Below are 24,042 nucleotides of genomic sequence, written 5' to 3' on the forward strand. Positions count from 1 at the left end.
TTATTAGGAAAGTTTTCCCTACTCCCTCATTATAGAGGAATTAATCCATGTTTCTTCTAGTACTTCTATGAATATATATATATATATATATATATATATATATATATCACAGATGGTCCTTGGATTTTGTCAAATAATTTTTCTGTGTTTATTGAAATGATATGATTTTTCTCCTTTATTCTGTTAATATATTATGTGATTTTCAGATGTTAAACCAACCTTTCATTCCTGAGATAAACCCCACTTAGTTAAGTCCTTTTTATATTGTTGGAAAGTTTGTGGGTTTTTTTGTTGTTTTGGGAAGTTTGTGTTTTAATTTTTATTTTATTATTTTTGGCTGCGTTGGGTCTCCGTTGCTGTGTGCGGGCTTTCTCTAGTTGTGGTGAATGGGGGCTACTCTTGGTTGAGGTGCGCGGGCTTCTCGTTGTGGTGGCTTCTCTTGTTGCAGAGCACGGGCTCTAGGTGCACGGGCTTCAGTAGTTGTGGCTCGTGGGCTTCAGCAGTTGTGGCATGCAGGCTTCAGTAGCTGTGGCTTGCAGGCTCAGTAGCTGTGGGTCACAGGCGCTAGAGCGCAGGCTCAGTAGTTGTGGCACACGGGCTTAGTTGCTCCACGGCATGTCAGATCTTCCCAGACCAGCGACCGAACCCGTGTCCCCTGCATTGGCAGGTAGATTCTTAACCACTGTGCCACCAGGGAAGCCCCGGAAATTTTGTTTTTAATGGCAGCTCATTTGATGTTAATCTACTGACAAATCCTTTTCCATACTGTCAGATACTCCAATAATTACTGCAATTCCAAAATAGTAGTCTGAATGATTTACTGTAATTCAGATTCCCCTTGTGACCTATGCATGCCTTTATACAGGTTTTATTGCATGCTTACTATGTGCCAGGCATTATTAGATGTTGAGGATGCAGAAATAGGGTAGACATAAGCCCTTGCCCTCCCGGCAGTGGTGAAAACAATCTATACGTATAAGATAGTTTAACGAGTATTGGGTAATATGGGGTACAATTGAGATTTATTCTTTTTTTTTTTTCAAAAATTATTTATTTATTTGGCTGCACCGGGTCTTAGTTTTGGCTTGCAGGATCTTTTTTTTTTTTTTTTTTTTTTTTTTTTTAAGTTGCAGCATGCAGGATCTAGTTCCCTGACCAGGGATGGAACCCAGGCCCCCTGCATTGGGAGCACAGAGTCTTAACCACTGGGCCACCAGGGAAGTCCCATAGTTGAGAGTTAAACAAAGGGAACTCATGGTAGTATCAATAGAATTTTTTTTTTAAGCCAGTTGGAGGAAGTTACCTGAAGTGTAAACTGAATTCAACCAGGGTTACCATATCATTTACTATCCAAACAGGGACACTTTTCAAAGGGAAAGGGAAAACAGGCACAAACTAGGATGTATAATCACTTGAGAGCTAACCAGTCAAAGGGGAAGAGTGTTTGAGGCAGAAAAAACCGTATGTGAAAGAGGACAAGGCCCATTCAAATAACTAAAAATCTTTTTTTTTTGGTAACATTAGGCTCTGGTTTGCCTCTTACTTTTTATGTAATTTGTGTTCCTACAGTAAGGCTCAAATCAGACAAGTATCATATAATCAACAAAATTCTGAAGAAATCACCTGTCACAAACTAAGCTGACCCCGTAAAACTAAAACTAAAAGCACACAATTCCCATCACAAAAGAAAAACAGATATTGAATATATACAATTTATTTAATAAATTAATGTCATTCAAAATACAGTGCCAGAACATTATGCAGTTGAACATGCTAGTAATGTTTGTCATGAAGCACCTGTGCTCATGTTAGATTGGCGGCACCCCGCTACTGCTAGTGGTTCCTGGGATTAATGCCAGAGCAGCACTAGTTATCTGCTCTTCTGCACTGCTAGTGCAGAGAATTCCTGAACAGTTCACCTTTCTATTCCTACCCCCCACACACAACAGGTTAAAAAAAAACACACCCTGACAGCTAACGAATATCTATACACAATCACTCTACAGTAATGTTTGTTATTAAATTAAGATGTAATGACCTGGTTAACCCACTCTAAATCTTTAAGATGGAGAAATACGACAGCAGCAGGTAGTTATATGCATGAGCCAATGTTAATGTAATACAGAAAGTGGAGGCATTTACTGATTAAAGCTCCACACAGACCCGCACAATGAGGGACTAGCAATTCTTATTGCAAGCCCAGCAACTTAAGTCCACACCTGGTAAATGACCAGCTGATTGGAAGACCTGTATTCTAGATAGACAAGTATAAGTTAGTGAAAAGAGAATACATGCACCTAATAGACTGATCCTGCAGTCATACTTTCCCTGTGCAATACCATAAAGTGGAAGATCTTCCTCAACTATAGGATTTAGACAACATTTCTAATACCAACATGGACATTAGTGTTAAGTGCAGCTCAATTAACTACACCGAAAAAAACTATTCCAGGACTTCAGAACAGAAGCACAGGAATGAAATACATATAATAAAATAACCTCAGCATAATTTGCGATATACCACACTAGGAACAGGAAACTACTTTAATAAGAGAACTTTGGGAACTGTACATACACAGGGCTAACAATGTGAGATAATCCAGATGTTTATGCTCATGATACACATAGAAGTTTCTCAATTATTGGATAATCTATTTCATATTATGGAAGCATATCTTTCTTAAGACTCACTGATATATATTATACTGATGCAAATATTAAGTAGGGCATAAAAATAAAATTTATCAAAGATAGATTTTTATGTACTCATATTCAGTCCTTTCATAGCCTCTCTCATTTAGCAAAGAAAATGACAAAGCAAATAGATCAGGCGTGCACTCCCTGAACTCCTGACTATACAGATGGTAGTGCAACCATTTCTCCATCCAGTTCAAACTCCTCTGTTCCATCCGGTGAAAAAAGATAAGTTGGTGGTTTCCATGGAGATTCTTCAAGGCAGGATGGATAAAGTTTCCCCACAGTGCATCGAAAATCTCTCCCTAAGTCCCACAGTACACGTTCAGATATATGCTGCCGCAGAGACCACCGGTCAAGTTCCAGATCATATTGGTAAGTGACATATTTAGCTCTCTCATTTAAGTGGGTTTCTCGCATAAACACACACAGAGAATTTGAGATCACAACAGCTCTAACACAGGGATCTGAGTACCTCTTAGCAGGGATGTTGGCTGCCATTTTCCACTCATTTTTATTCACATCATAGATCTCCACAGTTACTGAAGACCCATCTACAGTGCCAGAGGGGAGTCTTATGCCAGAATTGGTAGCAATGTGCAACCCTCCAATATAGAAAATTTTATCGCCGAAAGCTGCAGCGGAAGCAAAAGACCTGCTAGTCTGTCTCATGGCCATCTCTACCCATGAATCAGACCTTGGAAAATAACAATACATGAGGTTCAGTGTCATCACATAAATGCAGTCATGAACCACAACTGCTGCACTCCACTGCCAAGCACAAGGCAAAGGGCTTACCATTGTCCATTCATCTTTCTCAGTGTCATATCTTTCTACGGTCCTCCGGTTAAGTTCTCCACCTACACTATCTCCTCCAATTGCATAGATATAGCCTTCACAGCAAACCAAAGATGGCTTTACGCGGACAAAAAGCATCGGGGTCTTTGGAAACCAGGTATTTTGCTGTGCATCAAACCAGTAAAAGCAATTCACAGTTCTAAAGGCAGTCTGAAGTTTGCTTGTTTTACTGTGATTTGTTTTTGTATTTTTCAGAGGAACTTGACCACCTGCTATATAGATGTCATTATCGGGAGTTACAACGGTCCCAACCTTATGTAAATCAGCTGGTGGGCTGCATAGCTTGTAAACTTTTTCTGCTTGGGGGCTGTAACAGACAGAAGAGTAAAGACTACAAGGATTTTCTGAAGATGCTTCAATGAAAATCATCATCTCTTCTTTAGTCATTCCAAGTCTTGGTTTGAAAAACTTGGGCATGGACTTATACAGACCTTGAACAACTACAGACTTATCATTGGGTGGCAGACCTTGAAACCAAGCTCTCTGTGTTACTTCTGAAAGTGCATCAATTCTGATTTGGCTAAGAACTGAAGACAAATACTGGGATCGTGATTCTGTGTTGTACTCTAGCCACAGCATAGCAGCTTCACGAACTGTCTCCTCCTTTTCTACGTTCAAATTGTCACTACTGAGAATGTCTATCAGTAAGTCATGTGACAGCTGCATGAAAGCTTCCTGGTGATACACAGCAGTGAACTTGTGCTCCACCATCCTTTTAGCACTTTGTTTTAATTCCTCACAACTGAACAGATCAGCAAAACTCAACAATCGCACACAGTTCTCTGCGTTTATCTTTTTAATTAAATATTCTCGACAACGTTGTAACACATCTTCTACCTAAAATAGAAGGGAAAAGAAAGGCTGATAAAGGCAGGCTAGACAAATTTTATTTTTATGTAACACACAGGTATATTAATCAGATCCCTATACTGTAGTTTTTATTTTTAGATACACATGTTTGGGCTAAGAGATAATCTTCCAGTAATAATAAAATTAGAAGACTATGCATAGTTTTGCATTTCATATTCCTGTCCAGTGGCCTACTTAACTGCCCTGTTTAGGAGTCAGTAGTATAACATTAAATAGGCTCTTAAAAACCTAAACAGCCTTAAAGGGAAAGGGAAAGAAATTAATTCATGCATAAGTTATGTATTTTTTAAAGCCTAGCAAAATATGTAATTGAGAGAACCAAATGAAAACAATGTAAATCAGTATAGGAAATGATTACTGTTGAGAAGCTGGAATCTGGTTTTCTCAACATGGACAAGACAGTCATATAGAAGCAGAAAATCATATACAATGCCTAACAGTAGTTATTATTTGCCTTTCTTACATGGAGCAGTAGGATAACCAATCAAAAGAATATATTCATGTGCAATTACAAATTACCTACATTTAAACGACCCATCTTAGCCACTCTAACTTTCCTAGATTTGTTGTTTCTTAAAAAACAGTAGATCTCGAGTCAGAAGTGCTACCTACTATACTTATTCAACGTCACAGTGATTGACCAGAAGCAGTTTATGATAAGAAGTCAGGTTGCTTGGATTCAAAACCTGGATTGGCCAGTCAACACTTGTACAATATCAGACAAGTAGCTTTACTTCTCTAAGCCTCAGCTTTCTCCTGTGTAGGATGGGGAAATCCTTCCTTACAAGTGATTATTTTAAGGATTAGATGAGAACCTATATAAAGCATTAGTACAGAATCTGGCATATAAAAACATCATTTCATGTGGTTAATAGTAAAAGCCATGTTGGTAGTCATAAAATGTCACATTCCCAGGCTTGCCAGGGCAACTTACTTCCAGAGGCAGAGTGCTGTTTTGCATTTGGCCAAGCATATGCCTATAGGTTTCATTAACATGATAGAAAAAATTATAAGGAAAGGTATCACTATAACAACAGTGTTCTGGAATCCAAATTTCTTAAAATTCCTCAATTTTTTAGCAATTCTAAAAAAAAGTGCTTTTAGAATTGCTAAAAAATTAATAAAGGTAATGAAAACATATAAGCTATGGAAGAAAGACAGTTCTTACAGTAGGCATTTCTCCCTTTTAGGTTTGGATTTAGGGTGTGAATGTCTTCCATTCTAAAGCACCAGGAAGCAACCATGGCTTCAGTGTCCCCAGAGTTACAGGTATAGTAGGACAATGCACAATTTATGGGGGGGGAGAATACAGAACTAAAAAGGAAGACAGGTACTTAAGGCATGGACAGACTGAGTTCTGGTTCCCAGAGTTACACCCAGAAACTGGCATTCGACCGGCATCATTCACATTTATTCAGCACACATTTATCAAGTACCTACTAGGTATCATGAACTGTACTCCCAGAATTTAACCTTTAAAGCTTCTCCCTTTGGAGAAACTTTATTTCTCCCTTTGGAGAAAATGAGGAAAATATTTTTATATTCCTCTTAAAATTAAAAGAAATGTTGAAGGGGGGGCATTCCCTGGTGGTTCAGTGGTTGAGGTTCTGCACTTCTACTGCAGGGGCCCCAGGTTCCATCCCTGGTTGGGGAACGAAGATCCCACAAGCCATGCGGCACAGCCAAAAAAGGAAAAAAGTTGAAGGGGAAACACAGTGAAATAGCTTATCATATGTAAATATATCAATCATCATTTTTTATTTTAGTTTAAATAATTCTCCTTAATAGCTCAGTGAGGTCTCATGGCTATTATGAACATTTATGTTTGATTACTTCCATAAGAATCTTGACATTTTCTGTGAAAATACCATCAAAAATTAGCACATCTAAGCTTCTAGCTAAAAAGCTGAAGCACTTAAATTTAACAAATGCTGTTAAAAATTTCTTTTACTTGAAATCTAAATCCTGTGGTATATTAGGCAGACTATGAAACTAATATGAAATTTTCACCTATCTTTTTAGTCAAGTTCCCATCATAAAACTAAGTTTATTAGCTGATCAAATCCTATTGTTTTTCCCTTACATATTTTAAAAAGTTTTACCTTCTAAAATCTGCAATAAAATTACATAGCTATAAGACTGAAAAAACTGCTTACCTGCAGGAAGCAAGCTGTTTCATAAAGTTGTTCTACAGTGCTGTCATTTATTGCCAGGTTACCCGTGTATGCGTACGTTATTATTATCTGTAAGGTGGCTGAATCCACATTCCTCAGGTGTATGTGTGTCTGTTTGCTTTCACTTAGTCCACTCATGAACATGGCCCTACAGTAGAGATGGGGAAAACAAATGTAAGGCTAAAAAGAAAAACTAGACAATATGGGATGTTTATTTAGTGTATTTGCTGATGGACAACTTATAGGGAAAGCTTTCAAGGGAAACAACAGAAAATTATAATCCAGTGCCAAAGATATACCAAACTACTCCACTGTGCCATTCTGAGTGATAACATCAAAACTAATTTAATCCTTATAGTCATACAGGAATTCAGCAATAAAAAGGAACTCTATTATACGTGCTACAACACAAACCTCAAAATCATTATGCCCAGTGAAAAAAGGCAGATACAAAAGACATACTGTATGATGTGTATACAAATATATATGAGGCAAATATATAGAGGCAGAAGGGAGATTAGTGGTTGCCTAGGGCTGTGGGTAAGAACAGTGAGTGACTGTAAATTGGCACAAAGTGATGGAAATGTTTCAAATTAAATTGTAAAGATACTAAAATTCATTTGTGTGTAAACCTGATCTCAATAAAGCCGTTAAAAATTTCATTTACTCAAATGATTTCCTAAAAATATGCAGAACAGTTTCCTAAAAATTACATGCAGGAAAATATGCTGGAAAGGCAATTACTGTTGTGGAGAATACAAAGTAAAATGCCCATATACATGGAAGAGGTAAAAAAAACAAAGAATATTGTTGCATGTACAGAAATGCCTATAGTGATCATAAGTGGGTAGCACAAGAACTAGCCTGGGCAACCTCAAGGACAAGAAGATGAGAAAGGCTTTAAAATGGATAAAATAGTGAGTCAGGGTAGAACATAAGAACTGTTTTTCCCAGTGACATTGCTGAACATAAGGGCTCATGAAAAACATCGGAAAGATAAGTGGCAGTCAGATCACAGAGGGCTTTTTATTTTTGGCCGTGAGGCATGTGAGATTCTCAGTTCCCCTACCAGGGGATCAAAGTGGCACCCCTTGCATGGACAGCACAGAGTCATAACCACTGGACCACCAGGGAAGTCCCACAGAGGGATTTTAATATAGGAGGGAATTCCCTGGCAGTCCAGTGGTTAGGACCCAGTGCTTTCACTGCCGGGGCCCGAGTTCAAATCCCTGGTTGGGGTAAGATCCGCAAGCCCCTCAGCATGTCCCCCCAAAAAAAAAAACCACACACACACACAGACATACGAGTCTGAGCTTTTTATTGTAGATAGTGAAGAAGGTTCACTGAAGGGTTTTCAGCATGGATTTATTAGCATAATAAAATGTATTCTAGGATGAATATTTTGTACTGACAGACCTCAACGGCCAAAGGCTGGAGATAGGAAAAAGGGTTCTGAGGCTACTGCAATAATCTAGATTAGAAGTAAGAACCACCTGAGCTAGGTGGGCAGAAATGGATACAAAAGCTTTTACAAAAAACCAGTAAGATCTGGTGATTTTCTGAACGTACGGAATAGACTAGGAAGAAGACAGGGAAAGAATCAAAGCTGTTTATTTTCAAGTAAGTACCTGAAAAAAATGTTAACCATTGAGAGAAAAATTATAAGGTCAAGGAAAACAGTTAATCTTGCAAAAAAGGTGAGTTAAATTTTAGGTATGTTTAATTTGAGGTGCGAGCAGCTGAGTCAAATGGAAGTAATACAATAATCAGTTACGTATTTAATACAACTGGAACTTTGAAGGTCAGGCATTAATGCAGAAGACTGTGAATTATCTACAAAATGACATGTGTTAAAGCCAAGTAAGTTATCTGAGAGAGACTAAAAAACTAAAAGAAACCCACCCAGAATCCCAATGACAACCTGAGGTAGAGTTCAATTAGAAGAAAAAAGAATGACAGAATGTTGAGAAACATTCATCAGAGAAATAAGAACAAGCCAGTCAATACAATGCTACTCAGGGCAAGAGAGGTAGGGTGTCAAAAACGGTAGAGTCAAGGATAACAAACGTTGCAAAAGCAATTAGGAAGGCACTAGTGATTTCTAGTGTAGCTCAGAATGAGCAGTAAGAACAGCAACTAAACTTCAGGCAGTTAGGGAATGGAAGAGTGGCAAAAACATCAATCAGGGTGGTTGATAACTTCCTCCCAAAGAATACAGAATGGCCATAAATAAACCCAACCAAGTAACAGAGATTAGGAAGTGCTGTTGAAAAATACCCAAGATGTGACAAGAAACTAATAAAAACACCAGTTGCTACTGGCTTCACTTGTGTGACACGGGAGAATGGGAAATAACAAAAGCAACCTGAAAAGAACTATAGGAGCTCTGAGTAAAAATGCAAGATTTAGGGGTCATGTGCTTTTCTGTCTGTGCCAGTAGAAGGTAGTTAACTTTGGAAGAGGAAGTAGGGCAAGGGAACAGCTGACTATACAGATGACACTCAGACTGGTTATTCTAGACTATGGTTTATGACACCAGAATGATGGACTTCTGTGAAGGAACTATGCTTCCTGAAGACCAAAGATTAGTAGAAGCCTAGCCAACTTGATTATAAAAATCTTAAACAGACTTTTTAAAGAAAGAGTAAATACTGAATTGCATAATATTATAGGAGGCTAAATTACCATAGTGGAAGAGGTGTTGAGTAATTCTCAAGTAATCCCCTTCATTTAGGGTCTAAAATGAAGTGTATATGTTACCAAGAAGAAGAAACTACCATTTCAGAGGTTCTCTGGATTTCAGAAGTTCTTTTGATTCTTAGTGGGATGGAACTGGTAAACTACAAAGGAGGAATGTATCTGTTTCAAAAGGTAAAATTTCTAATAGTAAATTTCTAATGATAAAGATTGATAGCAACATTATATGTAAGGATACCAAAATCTACAAACCTGAAAGCAGAATCCAGTTGAAGAACACTTGGGAGAAAATCAGGTTATTATTGTGGGAATATACAATAACAATAATCTATACAGTCCAGAGAAAAGAGATATATGGGAGGGAAAATTAATATATAAGTGTCTTCGTCTTGTGGATTATGAAACTGGTCCAGACACAGGATTTTAAAGATGGATGGCTTTAAGCCCAAACATGGATAGGACTACTCTTTCTACTATTATTTCTACTTCTTAGTATCTGATTTGCTTTAGGGAGAATATATTCTCTCAGAACACCAAGGATGCTAAAGAAGGGAACTAGTTAGTGATAAGTTAATAACAGCAGCCTTAAAGAGAATGTGTTGTTTTTAAGATTGTAACATTAATGAAATACTTAAATTTCTTGGTCTTCAGGAAAACCAATTCCAACCCAATTAAAGATAAATAATAACCTCAGGGCTAGAGAATTTAAAGAACAGTGTTTTATCTATACAATAAAAAACAGACTTAGCGAGGAAGAAAAAAAGGTAAGATACCTAACCCATAAACCCATATGTTACTTCCTGATAAAGATGATGACAATTCAGAAAATATGGAGATAGACTTTCTGCATAGATTTAAAAGTTACACAAGATGACTGCTAAAATATTACCACAAAAGATTCTACTCTATGATTACAAATATCAATCTGAAAATCCACAACTAAAGCATATAGCTCATTCCAATAATGGATAATCAATTTGTAATTAATAACCGTTAAAAAGGGAGAACTAATGGACCCAGGTTTGATTGAATCTATAACCTTGAATTTCTAACACCATCTACTAAGTCAATAAATATGAAAAAACAAAAACAAACAAAAAAACCTGACCATCACAATCATCTGGGAAGCTCTTATACATACAAATCCTAAAACTCTAACTCAGACCCACTGAATCATAATTTCTAGGTTTGAAATCCAAGAATCTCTATTTGTAGAAGCACAAGAGGATTCTGAGCATCCTCTAGATCCATTAGATTCTCTAGAACCACTGTTTGCAAATATGCTCAGCTTCCTAAGATAAGAAAATCAATGTCTGAAATTGCATGAAGTATCCACAGCTAAACCTGAAACAATGGCAGGCAGAGCAAGGCAACTGACATTTGGGCCTTAGCTTCTAGAATCATCATGAGATGTGTTATACTAAGGAATGTTAAGTTTCTACACCTTCGTGTATGTTAGCCTTGAAAAGTCAAGATTAAACCTGTCCTGTCTACAGCTGCCACTAAGGAGCAGCAGAAAGTAACTTTCATTGCTGATCTCCACTTATGCCAGCTAAGATTGTAGCAGGAATATACTGGTCCACATTTCATTCATCTTTATTCTCCCTGTCCCTTTCAAATATTAAGTAAAAATTCAACCTAAGGGCAGAGACCAAATATAGGAATTTCTTCGCCTTAATTCTTTTCCTCCCATGAAACACATAATAAAGGGAAACCTATCTTAAAAAGATTAAAAGTTGCAAAAGATCATAAAAATGTAAAGTTAAGCTTTATTTATTTGTAATTAGCAAACAAATAAGTAAATCAACTTATAAATTCTGAGGCACAGAGAACAAAAACATTATTAATTATTAACTATTTCAATCTGGCAAGGAGTCTGGTACGGCTAAAACGATAGCACAAATGATGAAAGAAACCAAGAGTGAGTAAAGGAACTCATTTTTGCAAAGGAAATAAAAGTCCTTAACATGTCTAAACAGTACCAATTATCTTCTAAAAGTTATTATTAAGCCTCCTATAACTCTTAAATTTATAAACAATGACTGTTTTCTAAATGTAACATTTAAAAATCTTAAGAGTAAGTGAAAATTACCCCATTCGTTTTTCTTTCTTTCAATGAAAAAATAGTATTCTGAACCTTTTTGCCTCTCCATCATTAAAACTTTACCTTAGTTAATTTCAACAAATTTCTTGTATTTAATCCTTTGTAAAAACTTATTTCGCCTGCCCCTTACTTACACACGCAAGGAGGTGATTTGACAAGCACTATATCACCCAAATAGAAAATTTTTTTGTTTTTTACTTTTTTCTTTTTGTGGTTCGCAGGCCTCTCACTGTTGTGGCCTCTCCCGTTGCGGAGCACAGGCTCCGGATGCGCGGCATGTGGGATCTTCCCAGACCAGGGCATAAACCCGTGTCCCCTGCATCGGCAGGCGGACTCTCAACCACTGCGCCACCAGGGAAGCCCCCAAATAGAAAACTTAAGCAAAACATTAAGACACCTAACTTTTTAAAAAAAATTTAAATAATGTTTAAAAGATTAAAACAAGCTAACATTCTGCATTTGAAATTACAAACTAACCAAGATTACAGTACTTACCTAAAATAAGAACTACATGTTGCAAGAACCATCTTATGACAAGGGAATTCAGTGCCCTCGACAATTAACACTATGTCCGTAAACAACTGCTGTTCATAAAACAGTTTTAACTGTTCCAACAAGGACACAGCATATTCAGTATTGACCTGCTTCTCGTCTTGAGTGGACATGACTGTATTCCATTAATATATCCAGGAACAGATTAGAAAAATCAGTCTTACTGATGGAAGGTCAAGTGAATGCTTCAGAAATAAAGAAAGGAGAAACTCTGCTTGCTGTTATCTGCAGCATTCAGAACCAAGATTGATACATTCACTAATGAGCAGTATCTTTTTAGGCTTAGAATCACTACCAGGTCATCCCGTGTTAATTAGGTTCTTCAGAGTTTTTCAACACAGTCTGCAGATATCTTGCTCAAATTTGTAACTGTTGTTCAACTCATGAGTGAAAGAGAATAACACACGAGGTAGATTTTGTGGCAACATCCTATGTTCTGTGGATCCTCTGGAGTAACTAAAAAGAAAAAAAAGTTCAGTTAGAGTATCTAGGTCAGTACATTTTTAGAATACAATGTTTAAAATCGCAGACTTAAATATGAATTATATTTTTTTGAAGTTCAACTTTAGACATTACCATAAAAATGAAACATGAGAAAAGGGACATTTAACAAGTTTATTACATTTGTGGTTTTAAGTTAATTTTTTGCCTTCTATACAAAATATAAACATTCTAGAAAATAAGGAACACATCAATAAGCATACATTTTTTAAAAAGTTCTTTAAAAATAAATAATTTCAATTACCAGCAAAGCCAAATCTCCTACTTATTTGTTTAGGGGCAATACATGACTGTAATTTAAGAGAAAAAAAAAAAACCCTTTCTCTTGCAAGGAGATTCTCATTTGGGGAGTATAATTCACACAGCCTTTATATTTAAATTACTTAAACTATGAGATAAATAGATTGAATTTGTTTATTTCCAAAGCATAAACTATATTATAAAATTTGCAGTTCAATCCTGTAACGGAGATAAATACAACATATCTCTCTGTACAGTGGTTCCTTCCTAGAAATCTTTATAAGAACATACAATTTTACTGAAAAATGAAACATAAAATAGAGGAATGTATTCCTACATGAAGACTTCATACTATACAGATATGAATGTTCTCAAAATGTGTAAATTTAATACAAATCCAACTTGCAGAAGATTCATCTGGAAGAATTCACAAATACTGCCAAGATATCTGAGGGGAAGGAAGGACAAGTTTTTCCTCATACTCTTAACAAATATTAAAATGTATTACAATTCTACAATAAACCCAAGTAAACAAAAATAAATAAATACAATAGGTAAATAAGTAAATACAATACATCCATGTTAAAAAAAAACATTAGATATGATAAACAAGTCATTTCAAACTAGAAGATTGGGTTATTTCAACAAATAACGTTGGAACAACTGGTTACCCACTGAAGGAAAAAAAAAAACCCACCTAAGTTTTAGTCATACTGCATACCATTCATCAAAAGAAATTCCAGCTGCATTAAAGTTTAATTTAAAATGTTATTTAGAAATCAGTATTTACAACATATGGCAAAGGAATTACAAATCAGGAAAAACACATAGAATATACAGTGCTAATAACAGTTAAAAACTATCACCTGTTTCCTAATTAGATGACTCTTAGCTCCATAATCAGAAAGTCAAGTGCTGTTGACATGAAACCTATAAATATATTTGACCATCACTGGAACCACTAATACTTTTTCTCACAAAAATATCATCCATATGTCAAAGAGAAGATCACATTGTACTTCCTGCCAAACTATACTATTACATGAACTGCAAACCTGACGCAGACTGTCAAATTTCCAGCCAAGTTAACTATATGGAAGCAACTAAAATAGGTGCAAAGGCAGAGACTTTGGGTCATTTAAGGTAATGACTTTGCTCTTCCAAATATGAAAGTTACACTATAAATCTAAGTTTACTACTATAACCTCTAAAGCTAATAATACCTAAAATCACTGGTTATTTTCACATATTAATAATGCAGCAAGGCCCAGTGTTAGTGAGGGTGTTGGAAAACGAGCATTCTTACAGAGGAGTATAAGTTGATACATACACATAAGCCCTTAATCAAAACCCTTGGGACTTCCCTGGTGATGCAGTGGTTAAGAATCCACCTGCCAATGCAGGGGACACAGGTTCAAGCCCTGGTCCAGGAAGATCCCACATGCCGCGGAGCAACTAAGGCCGTGCGCCACAACTACTGAGCCTGTGTGCCACAACTACTGAGACTGCGTGCCACAACTACCGAAGCCTGCGCGCCTAGAGCCCGAGCTCTGCAACGAGAAGCCACTGCAATGAGAAGCCCACGCACCACAACGAAGAGTAGCCCCTGCTTGCCACAACTAGAGAAAGCCCATGTGCAGCAACGAAGACCCAACAAAGAAGACCCAATGCAGCCAAAAATAAATAAATAAACTTAAAAAAAAAAAATCCGCCTGCCAATGCAGGGGACACAGGCTCAAGCCCTGGTCCAGGAAGATCCCACATGCCGTGGAGCAACTAAGCCTGTGTGCCACAACTCCTGGGCCTGCGCTCTAGAGCTCACGCGCCACAACTACTGAAGCCCGCGTGCCTAGAGCCCGTGCTCCACAACAAAGACAAGCCACAGCAATGAGAAGCCCACACACTGCAACTAAGAGTAGCCCCCGCTCGCTGCAACTAGAGAAAAGCCAGCGCTCAGCAACGAAGACACAATGCAGACAAAAACAAACAAACTCTTGGAGCCAGCTGTGTTCTAGAATTTAGAATTTTTCAGATCTTACAGAGGTAATGTGGTACATATATCATGTATTACAAAGGGTCTGGGGCAGAGCTCCAGAACTGAACATCCTACTATTCTCACTGAGGGAAATATGCACAGTGTGAAAAATAATACTATATACAGTCTTATGTTACTTCAGGTCAAGTTTTGCAAAAAAAAAAATTTTTAACTTCATTTTAAGAGGTTTTTGAATTTCAGATTGCAAATTAAGTATTATAGAAGATATATTTGGCATTGAAAATGCTTAATAACTCAATTCTACCTCTAAAAATTTATCTTACAGAAATGCATGTATTAATAGACTGTAAGTCCTAACCCCAGCTGCAGGACCCAAAATTGTCCCCATCCATATTTATTTATTATTATTTTTTAAAATTTATTTTACTTTATTTTTGGCTGTGTTGGGTCTTCATTGCTGCATGCAGGCTTTTCTCTGGTTGCGGCGAGCGGGGGCTACTCTTCGTTGCGGTGCACGGGCTTCTCATTGCGGTGGCTTCTCTTGCTGTGGAGCACAGGCTCTAGGCACATGGGCTTCAGTAGTTGTGGCACACTGGCTCAGCAGTTGTGGTGCACAGGCTTAGCTGCTCCGCAGCATGTGGGATCTTCCTGGGCCAGGGATCGAACCCGTGTCCCCTGGCAGGTGGATGCTTACCCACTGCGCCACCAGGGAAGCCCCCCATCCATATTTAAACCAGGTGACAGGAACTGGTGGCCAGTGCAGGGATGGATTTAGATTAGACTCCAGAATTCCTTGCAGGGTAGCTGTACAGGTTCACTCTGGTCATTCCTCTGACCTCATACTATGACCTGATTTTTTTGCAGTGACTTTTTTGAGCCCCATTGAATTTGTCTCAGTTTTACTAGATTTGATTTCTTTTTATCATATGCATAAAACTGTATTAAAACTGAAGTCTGCTTTTAGAATACTACATGGCGAGCCAACTTTATATAATCTCATTGTCACTGCTTTATACACCCTATTCCCAGCCTTTCCTTTGAAATCTAGGGTACATTTCTTCCTAATAAAGTAATTTTTATTTATGATATCTTAATATTAAAATAGGCAGAAAAAGTCATTCAGACATCGTATTAAGTAAACTTAATTTAAACTGATCTGTGTCTAGTACAATCCAAAATAAAATTCAGTGTCCCTTCTCTGGGAACACAGACTTCAAAATGTATTAAATAAAAATGGGAAAAATGGCAAAGTTTAAGATGATCAACAACAACCACCTTAAATGCCCGTAACATATTTTTTATAACAAGATTCCTTCTCTCCTAAAACTTAATTTCCCAACTTGTTCCAGAAAAAAAAAAACCTTAAAATCAATATCCTACATACTCTGAAACATTTCACAATGTCTGTACTATATTACTTAATAACCAATGATTTGACTCATTTTATGAATTTTCCCTTTTTAATAAATATATTGTACCATATATCATTCTGTGTTATACCTAAAATTAGTTTCAAAAAAACAAAAGTCATACTCCCTGTTGTCTGTAGAATTTAGCATCCTCAGGCTTAGTAATTCTCAGGTATCAATGAAATTGTTTACTTAATTTTCTATTATAAATTAATGGCTACTTAAATTTAACTCAACAAATGTCTGAGTATTTACTAAGGGCTGGTCGTTGTATTGTACTCTAAGGACTCAGACTGAGAGTTGCCAACCACTAGAGCTCCAAGACACCAAGTGCATTTACTCTTACTACAGCCAATACACGACTATCATTTAAAAACAGGGTGTTTTAAAAACCAATTATTCTAGACAAACTCAAAAACAAAAAGAGGCAGGCAAATGAATAAAATCTAGCTGTCGTGCTCTTTCATTTCCAAACTTTTGATAGAGACATAATATAAGAAAATTTTATTCTTTACCATAAGAACAATTGTAGCACAAGTAAAACGAGGAAAGGAGGCAATTGGCACTTGCCCCCATTGCTAACAGTGGTTCACACTGCAGAGGAAGGAAAAACTTATTGAAGACCTATTTAAACCTTCTGAATTTTGTTAACATATGCAATGATTATTTAATTAAAAAACCCAAACTTTCAAAAGGTATACTACTCTCTTTTCTAATCATAAAGACAAAATATTTTAGGCTTTGCAAGCCATTAAGGTCTCTGTCGCAAATGCTTAATCTACTGTAGCCTGAAAGCAGCAAAAGTCAACCTGTAAATAAATGGACATGACTATTTCAATAAAATGTTATTTACAAAAACAAACTGCAGGCCAAATGTTCCAATCTCTGCTTCAGGCTGTTTCTTGATCAGTGACAAAAATACATATCTCAAGCTGTTTTTCCTAGAAGATCGTTTTTCCTTCAGAGCACACGAACAAGGAAAACGCACAAACCTCAAATGCTTGAAAGTTGAATTAAATAAAATTCTTATAAATTTATTTATTTATTTATGGCTGTGTTGGGTCTTCGTTGCTGCACACGGGCTTTCTCTAGTTGCGGCGAGCGGGGGCTACTCTTCGTTGCGCTGCGCGGGCTTCTCATTGCGGTGGCTTCTCTTGTGGAGCACCGGCTCTAGGCGTGCGGGCTCAGTAGTTGTGGCTCACGGGCTCTAGAGCACAGGCTCAGTAGTTGTGGCGCACAGGCTTAGTTGCTCCGCGGCACGTGGGGTCTTCCTGGAGCAGGGCTTGAACCCGTGTCCCCTGCATTGGTAGGCGGATTCTTAACCACTGCGCCACCAGGTAAGTCCTAAATATAATTCTTAATCTAACCTGTATATATTCCACGTTTCAACTGAAATATTTTAATGTCTCTTACCTAATCACACAACCGCTTTCCCCACTTACTACAGGCTCAGTGGACTTCTGAAACACTTTTTTTTTTTAATCTAATGTGAGTATCCTTTATTAAGCTTAGAAAAAAAGGACTTTTTTCCTAAAGATAATCTGCTGGGAAAAACTCACAATGAGAAAAAACTATTTTAGAGTCAAAAACACTTTCTCTTTTTTTTTTTTTATCAACTACAACATATTTACATACATTTGAAAAATAGAAGATGTATACAAGACAATGTGTAAAGACATTTAGTGAACACATGGATTCATGAGATGAACCAAGGGCCAAAGACTGGGAAACCACTATTACTTGCCACATTTCCTGGTACCAGGCACCTCAAGATTAATAGAAAAGTCCTGTATTTTATTATTTTTTTTAAAGTCCTGTATTTTAAAGCTGGTTGTTAGAACATATTCCACAGTGAAACAAACCAACTAGAATAAGAATTAAATGGGCGTCATACAAACACAATATAATAAAGTTCAGAATCTAATAAAGTACAATGTACTCTGGCATTAAAACTATGCACATTCTTACTTTTTTTCTAAGTTCTGCGCTCAATTCAATATTTTTGATTGATCTGTTTGGTAGCAGAGAATAACAGCAATGAATAAGGTTAGAATGCTATACATAGGATGAGATCCTTTCCTTTTTACCGACTTCCTGCAAATAAGTACAGAACAAAGACCAACTTATTTTTATATCTAAGAGCTTCCTGTAAGAACAGAAAATTTATAAATTGCTTGAGATTGGGAGAAAAAAAGGAAAAGCCAAAACTTTGATCCTAACATTTTCTCTAGGATAGGGGACCCCAATCCTCGGGTCGTAGACTGGTACTGGTCCCCAGCCTGTTAGGAACCTGGCCACACAGCAAGAGGGCAGCCTTACCGCCCGAACCATCGCCTCCCCACCCCACCCCCGCCCGTGGAAAAACTGTCTTCCATGGAACCAGTCCCTGGTGCCAAAAAGGTTGGAGACCGCTGCTCTAGGATACCCAAGCCTCCAAGGTTCTACTGAGTGAATTCCACCACACAAAACAGTTTCAAAACAAACATTCTGTTATTAAATGGTCATTAGGATTAAATCAGTCAACAATCCATATCAATATATACAATTCTACTTAAAAATCTGAAACACCTCTTATGGAAAGTTATTTCAATAGGTTTTCCTCCCTTTGAATAATCAATGTGACTATAAAGTAAATTTTCACAGAGCTAACGTGTTTTTCATTTTCACCATAGAATCAAACTGTAGAAATATCCAACTTTCAAAGTACCTGTACAGCTGACCCTTGAACAGCAGGGGTTTGAACTACACAGGTCCAGTTTTTTTCAATGGTAAATACTACAGCACTACACGATCTGCAGTTGGTTGAATCCTCAGATGCGGAACCACAGACATGGATGAACATAGAATTTGGAGGGCTGACTATAAGCTACATGCAGATTTTCTAGTATTAGGAGGTTGGCGCCCCAACCCCGAGCGAGTTGTTCAAGGGTCAGTTGTACTCCAGAAGTTTACGCTGGTTGTCTGAAATCCTCACTTCACTTTCCTATAAAAAAACTGTCGAAGTCCTTAGGCTGCAAAAGCTAAAATATGCCCAAAAGTGTATCTGCAAAGAAAATTTACACAAAGTAAATGCTACTATAATACTCATAATTTAAAAATAATAGTAATAATAAATTTTATAGGATCTAAATACTGATATTCAAGGAACAGGAATCAAGATTAATTAGAAAAAGGTGTGAAATATTAAAATTAAAAAAAATAATTCCAAATACTTTCACAGGTTTCAGAGGTTGATGGTAGTGGTTTTTTATTAGGTGAAGCAGATGTGTCTAACTTCACTTTGAAATCTAGTTTTCATTCCCACAGGTGTGTCATTTGTAGTGCCCTTCCACAGAGTAGCTATAGAAACTCAAACAGATACAAAACAAGCTTTTCCAATGTTATACAGGGAAGACCTGGAGGATAAAGGAAAGAATAAAGGATTAAATAACTACTGATTGTGAATATGAGGCTGCTCAGCAATTAACTGAGCTGTATATGTGAAATGAGGAAGGATAAAAAGATGGGGAGGAGGCTGCAGACAAGGACTGCACAAAAATTACACAGTAAGGATAAAACAGTGATAAAAAGGAAGGGCAGTGGGCTACAGGTTATCATCTGTATGAAGCATTTTCAAGCTGTATATTAACTTAGGTGATGCTCCATCTTCCAGTGCTACAAATCTCAATACAGAAGATCGAAAACTTTTGTTAGAAAGAATCCAGGGCATTCTGAATTTCATGTATTGCCAAAAAGTTAAGAGCGTGAACTGTGGAGCCAAATTACTTGGGTTGAAACCCCAGTTCTGCAACTTACTAGTTGTGTGACCTTTTTCTGTCATGAGTATGCTCATCTGTAAAATGGGGGATAAAAATAGAATTCTTCTCAATGGACTAAGGATTAAATGAGTTCTATGAAGAGCTTGGAACAGTGCTGCCTGACACACAACAGTACTACTGTATGCAAAAAAATTTGCAATTACTTTTATTAACGCACTCACTGGTCAAGCTTTTTGTAGTACTTTACCGACTTTCAAAACTTCACACCTATACAGGTCTAAGGGTCCCAATTACAAGGTCTCAACACTCAAACACAGTTCTCTTTTCCTGCTGGGTGAATGATATTTTAGATAAGAGAAATTTATTCAAAGATTTTAGGGAGTATTTTGATGGTACAAATCATGAAACAAACTAGTACAACAAAGACTAACCTTGAGAAGGCTGATGCCCATGCAGAAAAACTAAATGATACCAGTCATAAAACAAGCCTTTCTTCATTTCAGTGAGAAAACAGGTTTCTCCTTAGGGAGGACAAAATATTGGTGCCAGAAATACTTTGCTTTCAAGTTACCAAAACAACCCTGACAGTTGAGAATGTTTGGAAGACCACCTGATCTTCAGATTGATTGTCAACCACTACACAAACAGAAATTTTTGGAGTCGTGACAAGCATCAATTAAAAGACAAACAACTGGACTTCCCTGGTGGCGCAGTGGTTAAGAAGCCACCTGCCAATGCAGGGGACATGGGTTAGAGCCCTGGTCTGGGAAGATCCCACACGTCGCAGGACAACTAAGCCCATGCACCAAAACTACGGAGCCTGCACTCTGGAGCCCGAGAGCCACCACTACTGAGCCCACACGCCGCAACTACTGAAGCCTGCGCGCCTAGAGCCCGTGCTCCACAACAAGAGAAGCCACTGCAAGAAGAAGCCCGCGGCAGCGCAACGAAGAGTAGCCCCCGCTCACCACAACTAGAGAAAGCCCGTGTGCAGCAACGAAGACCCAATGCAGCCAAAGGGAAAAAAAAAAAAAAAAGACCAAATACCTTGCCTTTTAAATAATGTATCAAGTTTGATAAATTTCAGTGCAGCTTCCTCTACTCTAATCAAATTCAGAGCCTAGGTCTATTTCCTTGTGTTCCTCCTTTCCAACTATACTGAAAAAACTACATGGCTCCATCAAGTTAGTTATGCTCAGTACCCTAACTAAATTCAGGTCACAAGAATAAGCTTCTGTTCTACATTATGAATAATAAGTTATCTCACTTTTAAAAAATTAAACAAGAACATAAAGGAGACACCATCTGTGATAGAATAATTATATGAGTGTAGTATGTCCTTTTATTTTGGATATCACTTTTCTCTTTTCTTCTCAGCTCTACATAGACTTAAGAAAGCTGGATAAGTATAGACTAAAGCAAAACTGACCTTAACCTTTTCAATGGGATTTCATTTTCCACCAAATCAATGATTTTTTTCAATCACAACAGCAGAAGAAAATATTTCCCAGATAGTAAATATATTCATGAGGTCATTAAGGGCACAGCTGCTTAATGATGATTATGACTATTTAAATGTCTCAGTTTCTTTTAAAAAAAAAGGGGGGGTAAACTGAGGAATACTCAGAATCCCCTGCCTATCATGGAACCTACTACATGTTGCCACTTGTCAGAGGTATGGGAGTGGAGCTGAGAAAAAAAGGGAAGACTTTAAAAAACATCTCTCATTAAATGATTACATTTTCTCCAAATTTTCTACAATAATCCCTTCTTCCCACACAGAGGAATCTAGGTACTGAAAAAACCAGCAAGGGAACCAGGAGTAACCTTCATATACTTAAAAAGTTACTTGAGGGCTTCCCTGGTGGCGCAGTGGCTGAGAGTCCGCCTGCCGATGCAAGGGACATGGGTTCGTGCCCCGGTCTGGGAAGATCCCACATGCCGCGGAGCGGCTGGGCCCGTGAGCCATGGCCGCTGAGCCTGCGCATCTGGAGCGTGCGCTCCGCAATGGGAGAGGCCACAACAGTGAGAGGACCGCGTACCGCAAAAAAAAAAAAAAAAAAAAAGTAATTTAAAAAAACTAAAAAAAAAAAAAGTTACTTGAAATCAACTTATCATTTCCAATACCCTGAGTTATTTAAATATGATCTGCTCTATTCAAACTCCACAAAACTGAAAATGATAAGACTAAGATATAATGAAGGTCTTTGACATTTTCATTCATATTTTTTATGATAGCAGGACCAATCCTTTTTCCTGGGCTTAGGAACGAGAGCAAGAAAAAATACAACTCTTTTCTAAGTATATGAGTAAAATCTTTGGGAAAATCGAAGTATCTTTTGGCTTTTGTGACTGCATTCAAGTTTCTATGAATTTACCAACCACTTTACTTTTTTTTGGCTGTACTGGGTCTTTGTTGCTGCGCATGGGATTTCTCTAGTTGTGGCAAGCAGGGGCTACTCTTCGTTGCGGTGCACAGGCTTCTGATTGCGGTGGCTTCTCTTGTTTCAGAGCACAGGCTCTAGGCGCGCGGGCTTCAGTAGTTGCAGCACATGGGCTCAGCAGTTGTGGCGCGTGGGCTTAGTTGTTCCGCGTCATGTGGGATCTTCCCAGACCAGGGATGGAACCTGTGTCCCATGCACTGGCAGGCAGATTCTTAACCACTGCACCACCAGAGAAGTCCCTACCATCCACTTTAAACACATTCAGTGCTCAATATTTGGATTTTATGAGACAGCTCGTTATTTCCATTAACCAGAAGAAAATATATGGAGAACTGTGGACTAAAGCACTATGACACCTTTATTTCCACCCATCTCCTTAAAGGGCGTGTGAATAATCAAAGCTAACAGATTTTATGGTACTGCTTATGAGAGCAAAAAGGAGAGAAAAGTTATAGCACTTAGAACTCTTCTTACAAAACTGTCGAGAAAACAGAACTATGTGGAAAAGCACGAACTATAAAGCAAGCTCAACAGAAATGCCATAGCCCTGTACTGTTTACTGAGGACAACAACTTCTTGAGAATTTCAGGGCCCAATCTAAAGCAACTTCAATAAACACTAGACCAACAAAAGATCAAAGTGAAGAACTAAGCTTAACATTAGGAAAATTCTACATCAAGACTGGAAAACAACTGACTGGTTTGACTTTTCGATTTAGTTTCAGTCAGAAAAAGTCCTTCTAAAAAAAAGTCAGGAAAAAGGTCATTACCAAAGGTTAACTAAAGTCAGTCACTCACAATTGCGAGATTTGAAGTCCATACCACTCAAATTCAGGCAAAAATTCACAACACAGCAGGAAGGGGGGGTGGGGAACACCCTGTCTTAAAAAAAAAAAAAAGAAAAGAGAAGGAAAACCACTCTGTTAATTCCACCCAGTTAACTGGTTGCCTCAATAGAAGAAAATAAAATTTTAGTCAGACCACATTGCTGATAGGGCTGTCTCTGAATGCCTGAATGCTAAGTGAGCCAGACGTACAGATTCATATGTCAACAACACGTGACCAGTCCTGTACCTTACGTTTTTATAACACTACTGACATAGAAGATAGATATTTCACACAAACATACCCTTTCATAGTCAATTTTACATTTTTAGATTCTTTTTCTATTTTCATTTGAAGGGGCAATCGTGGCATCGGACAATTCTAGAGGTCTTTGGAGGGTATATTATTCTCTCTTTGAGGTAGTATAAAAAGAGATCTTAGATCAACAAACGAGAAATAAAAAACCTGTTAACTCAAAATAACCGGACCACATCAAACTAAGGGATATTCTTCCACTTACGGTTTCTCAATTCATAGGAAGAGAAAGGTGGTCGAGTTCAATAAGTTAGCGATTTCACAGTCTAAAGTAAATACGTACAGAATTTTCCGTTTCAAAGGGCAGTTTCTGCTTTCTTTTTAAAATCATCAGTAGATCACAATGGGGCCTCAGTTAATCTAGACATCTCTTGGTTACTTCAAAAGTACCGGGAAAAAAATGCAAGGAAGGTCTTGCCCTCCTACTGCCGTCTCGCGAAGACGCCGCGAGTCCTTCATTTTGGCAATGCGGGCGCCAGACGGGGCCAGGGCGCCGCCTGGGAGACCCGCGGCCGGAAACGCCCCCGCGAGTGGCAAGCCCCGCCGCCCCTGCCCCAAGCACCGGCCGGAGGCAGAGCCGCAGAGGGGCCGCCGCCGGGGGTGGAG

General features: G+C 37.9%; 2 protein-coding genes across 6 annotated transcripts in view; one reads left to right on the forward strand and one right to left on the reverse strand.

Annotated features, from left to right (window-relative positions):
• AVL9 (AVL9 cell migration associated) overlaps positions 1–3,870 on the forward strand; it is a 91,981-nt gene extending 88,111 nt beyond the window's left edge. For 3 of the 4 annotated variants that reach the window (XR_003001827.1, XR_003001845.1, XR_003001866.1), the window contains one exon: positions 3,748–3,870. The gene's annotated coding sequence lies outside the window, so the exon portion shown is untranslated. Of the gene's footprint in view, positions 1–3,223; positions 3,326–3,747 lie in introns of those variants that run through there. The other variant, XR_003001864.1, reaches the window with a different exon arrangement.
• Positions 1,699–24,042, reverse strand: part of KBTBD2 (kelch repeat and BTB domain containing 2) — a 23,042-nt gene continuing 698 nt past the window's right edge. The window contains exons 2-5 of one of the 2 annotated variants that reach the window (XM_024735590.1): positions 23,095–23,174; positions 11,893–12,405; positions 6,579–6,744; positions 1,699–4,389 (exon numbers count right to left, since the gene is read on the reverse strand). In XM_024735590.1, coding sequence (XP_024591358.1) covers positions 2,854–4,389; positions 6,579–6,744; positions 11,893–12,062 — 1,872 coding nt within the window. In that variant the 5' untranslated portion in view covers positions 12,063–12,405; positions 23,095–23,174 and the 3' untranslated portion in view covers positions 1,699–2,853. The remainder of the gene's footprint in view (positions 4,390–6,578; positions 6,745–11,892; positions 12,406–23,094; positions 23,175–24,042) is intronic. The other variant, XM_024735505.1, reaches the window with a different exon arrangement.

Source organism: Neophocaena asiaeorientalis, unplaced genomic scaffold (assembly GCF_003031525.2).
Source record: "Neophocaena asiaeorientalis asiaeorientalis breed wild unplaced genomic scaffold, Neophocaena_asiaeorientalis_V1.1 scaffold612, whole genome shotgun sequence".
In the NCBI taxonomy this organism is placed as follows: Eukaryota; Metazoa; Chordata; class Mammalia; order Artiodactyla; family Phocoenidae; genus Neophocaena; species Neophocaena asiaeorientalis.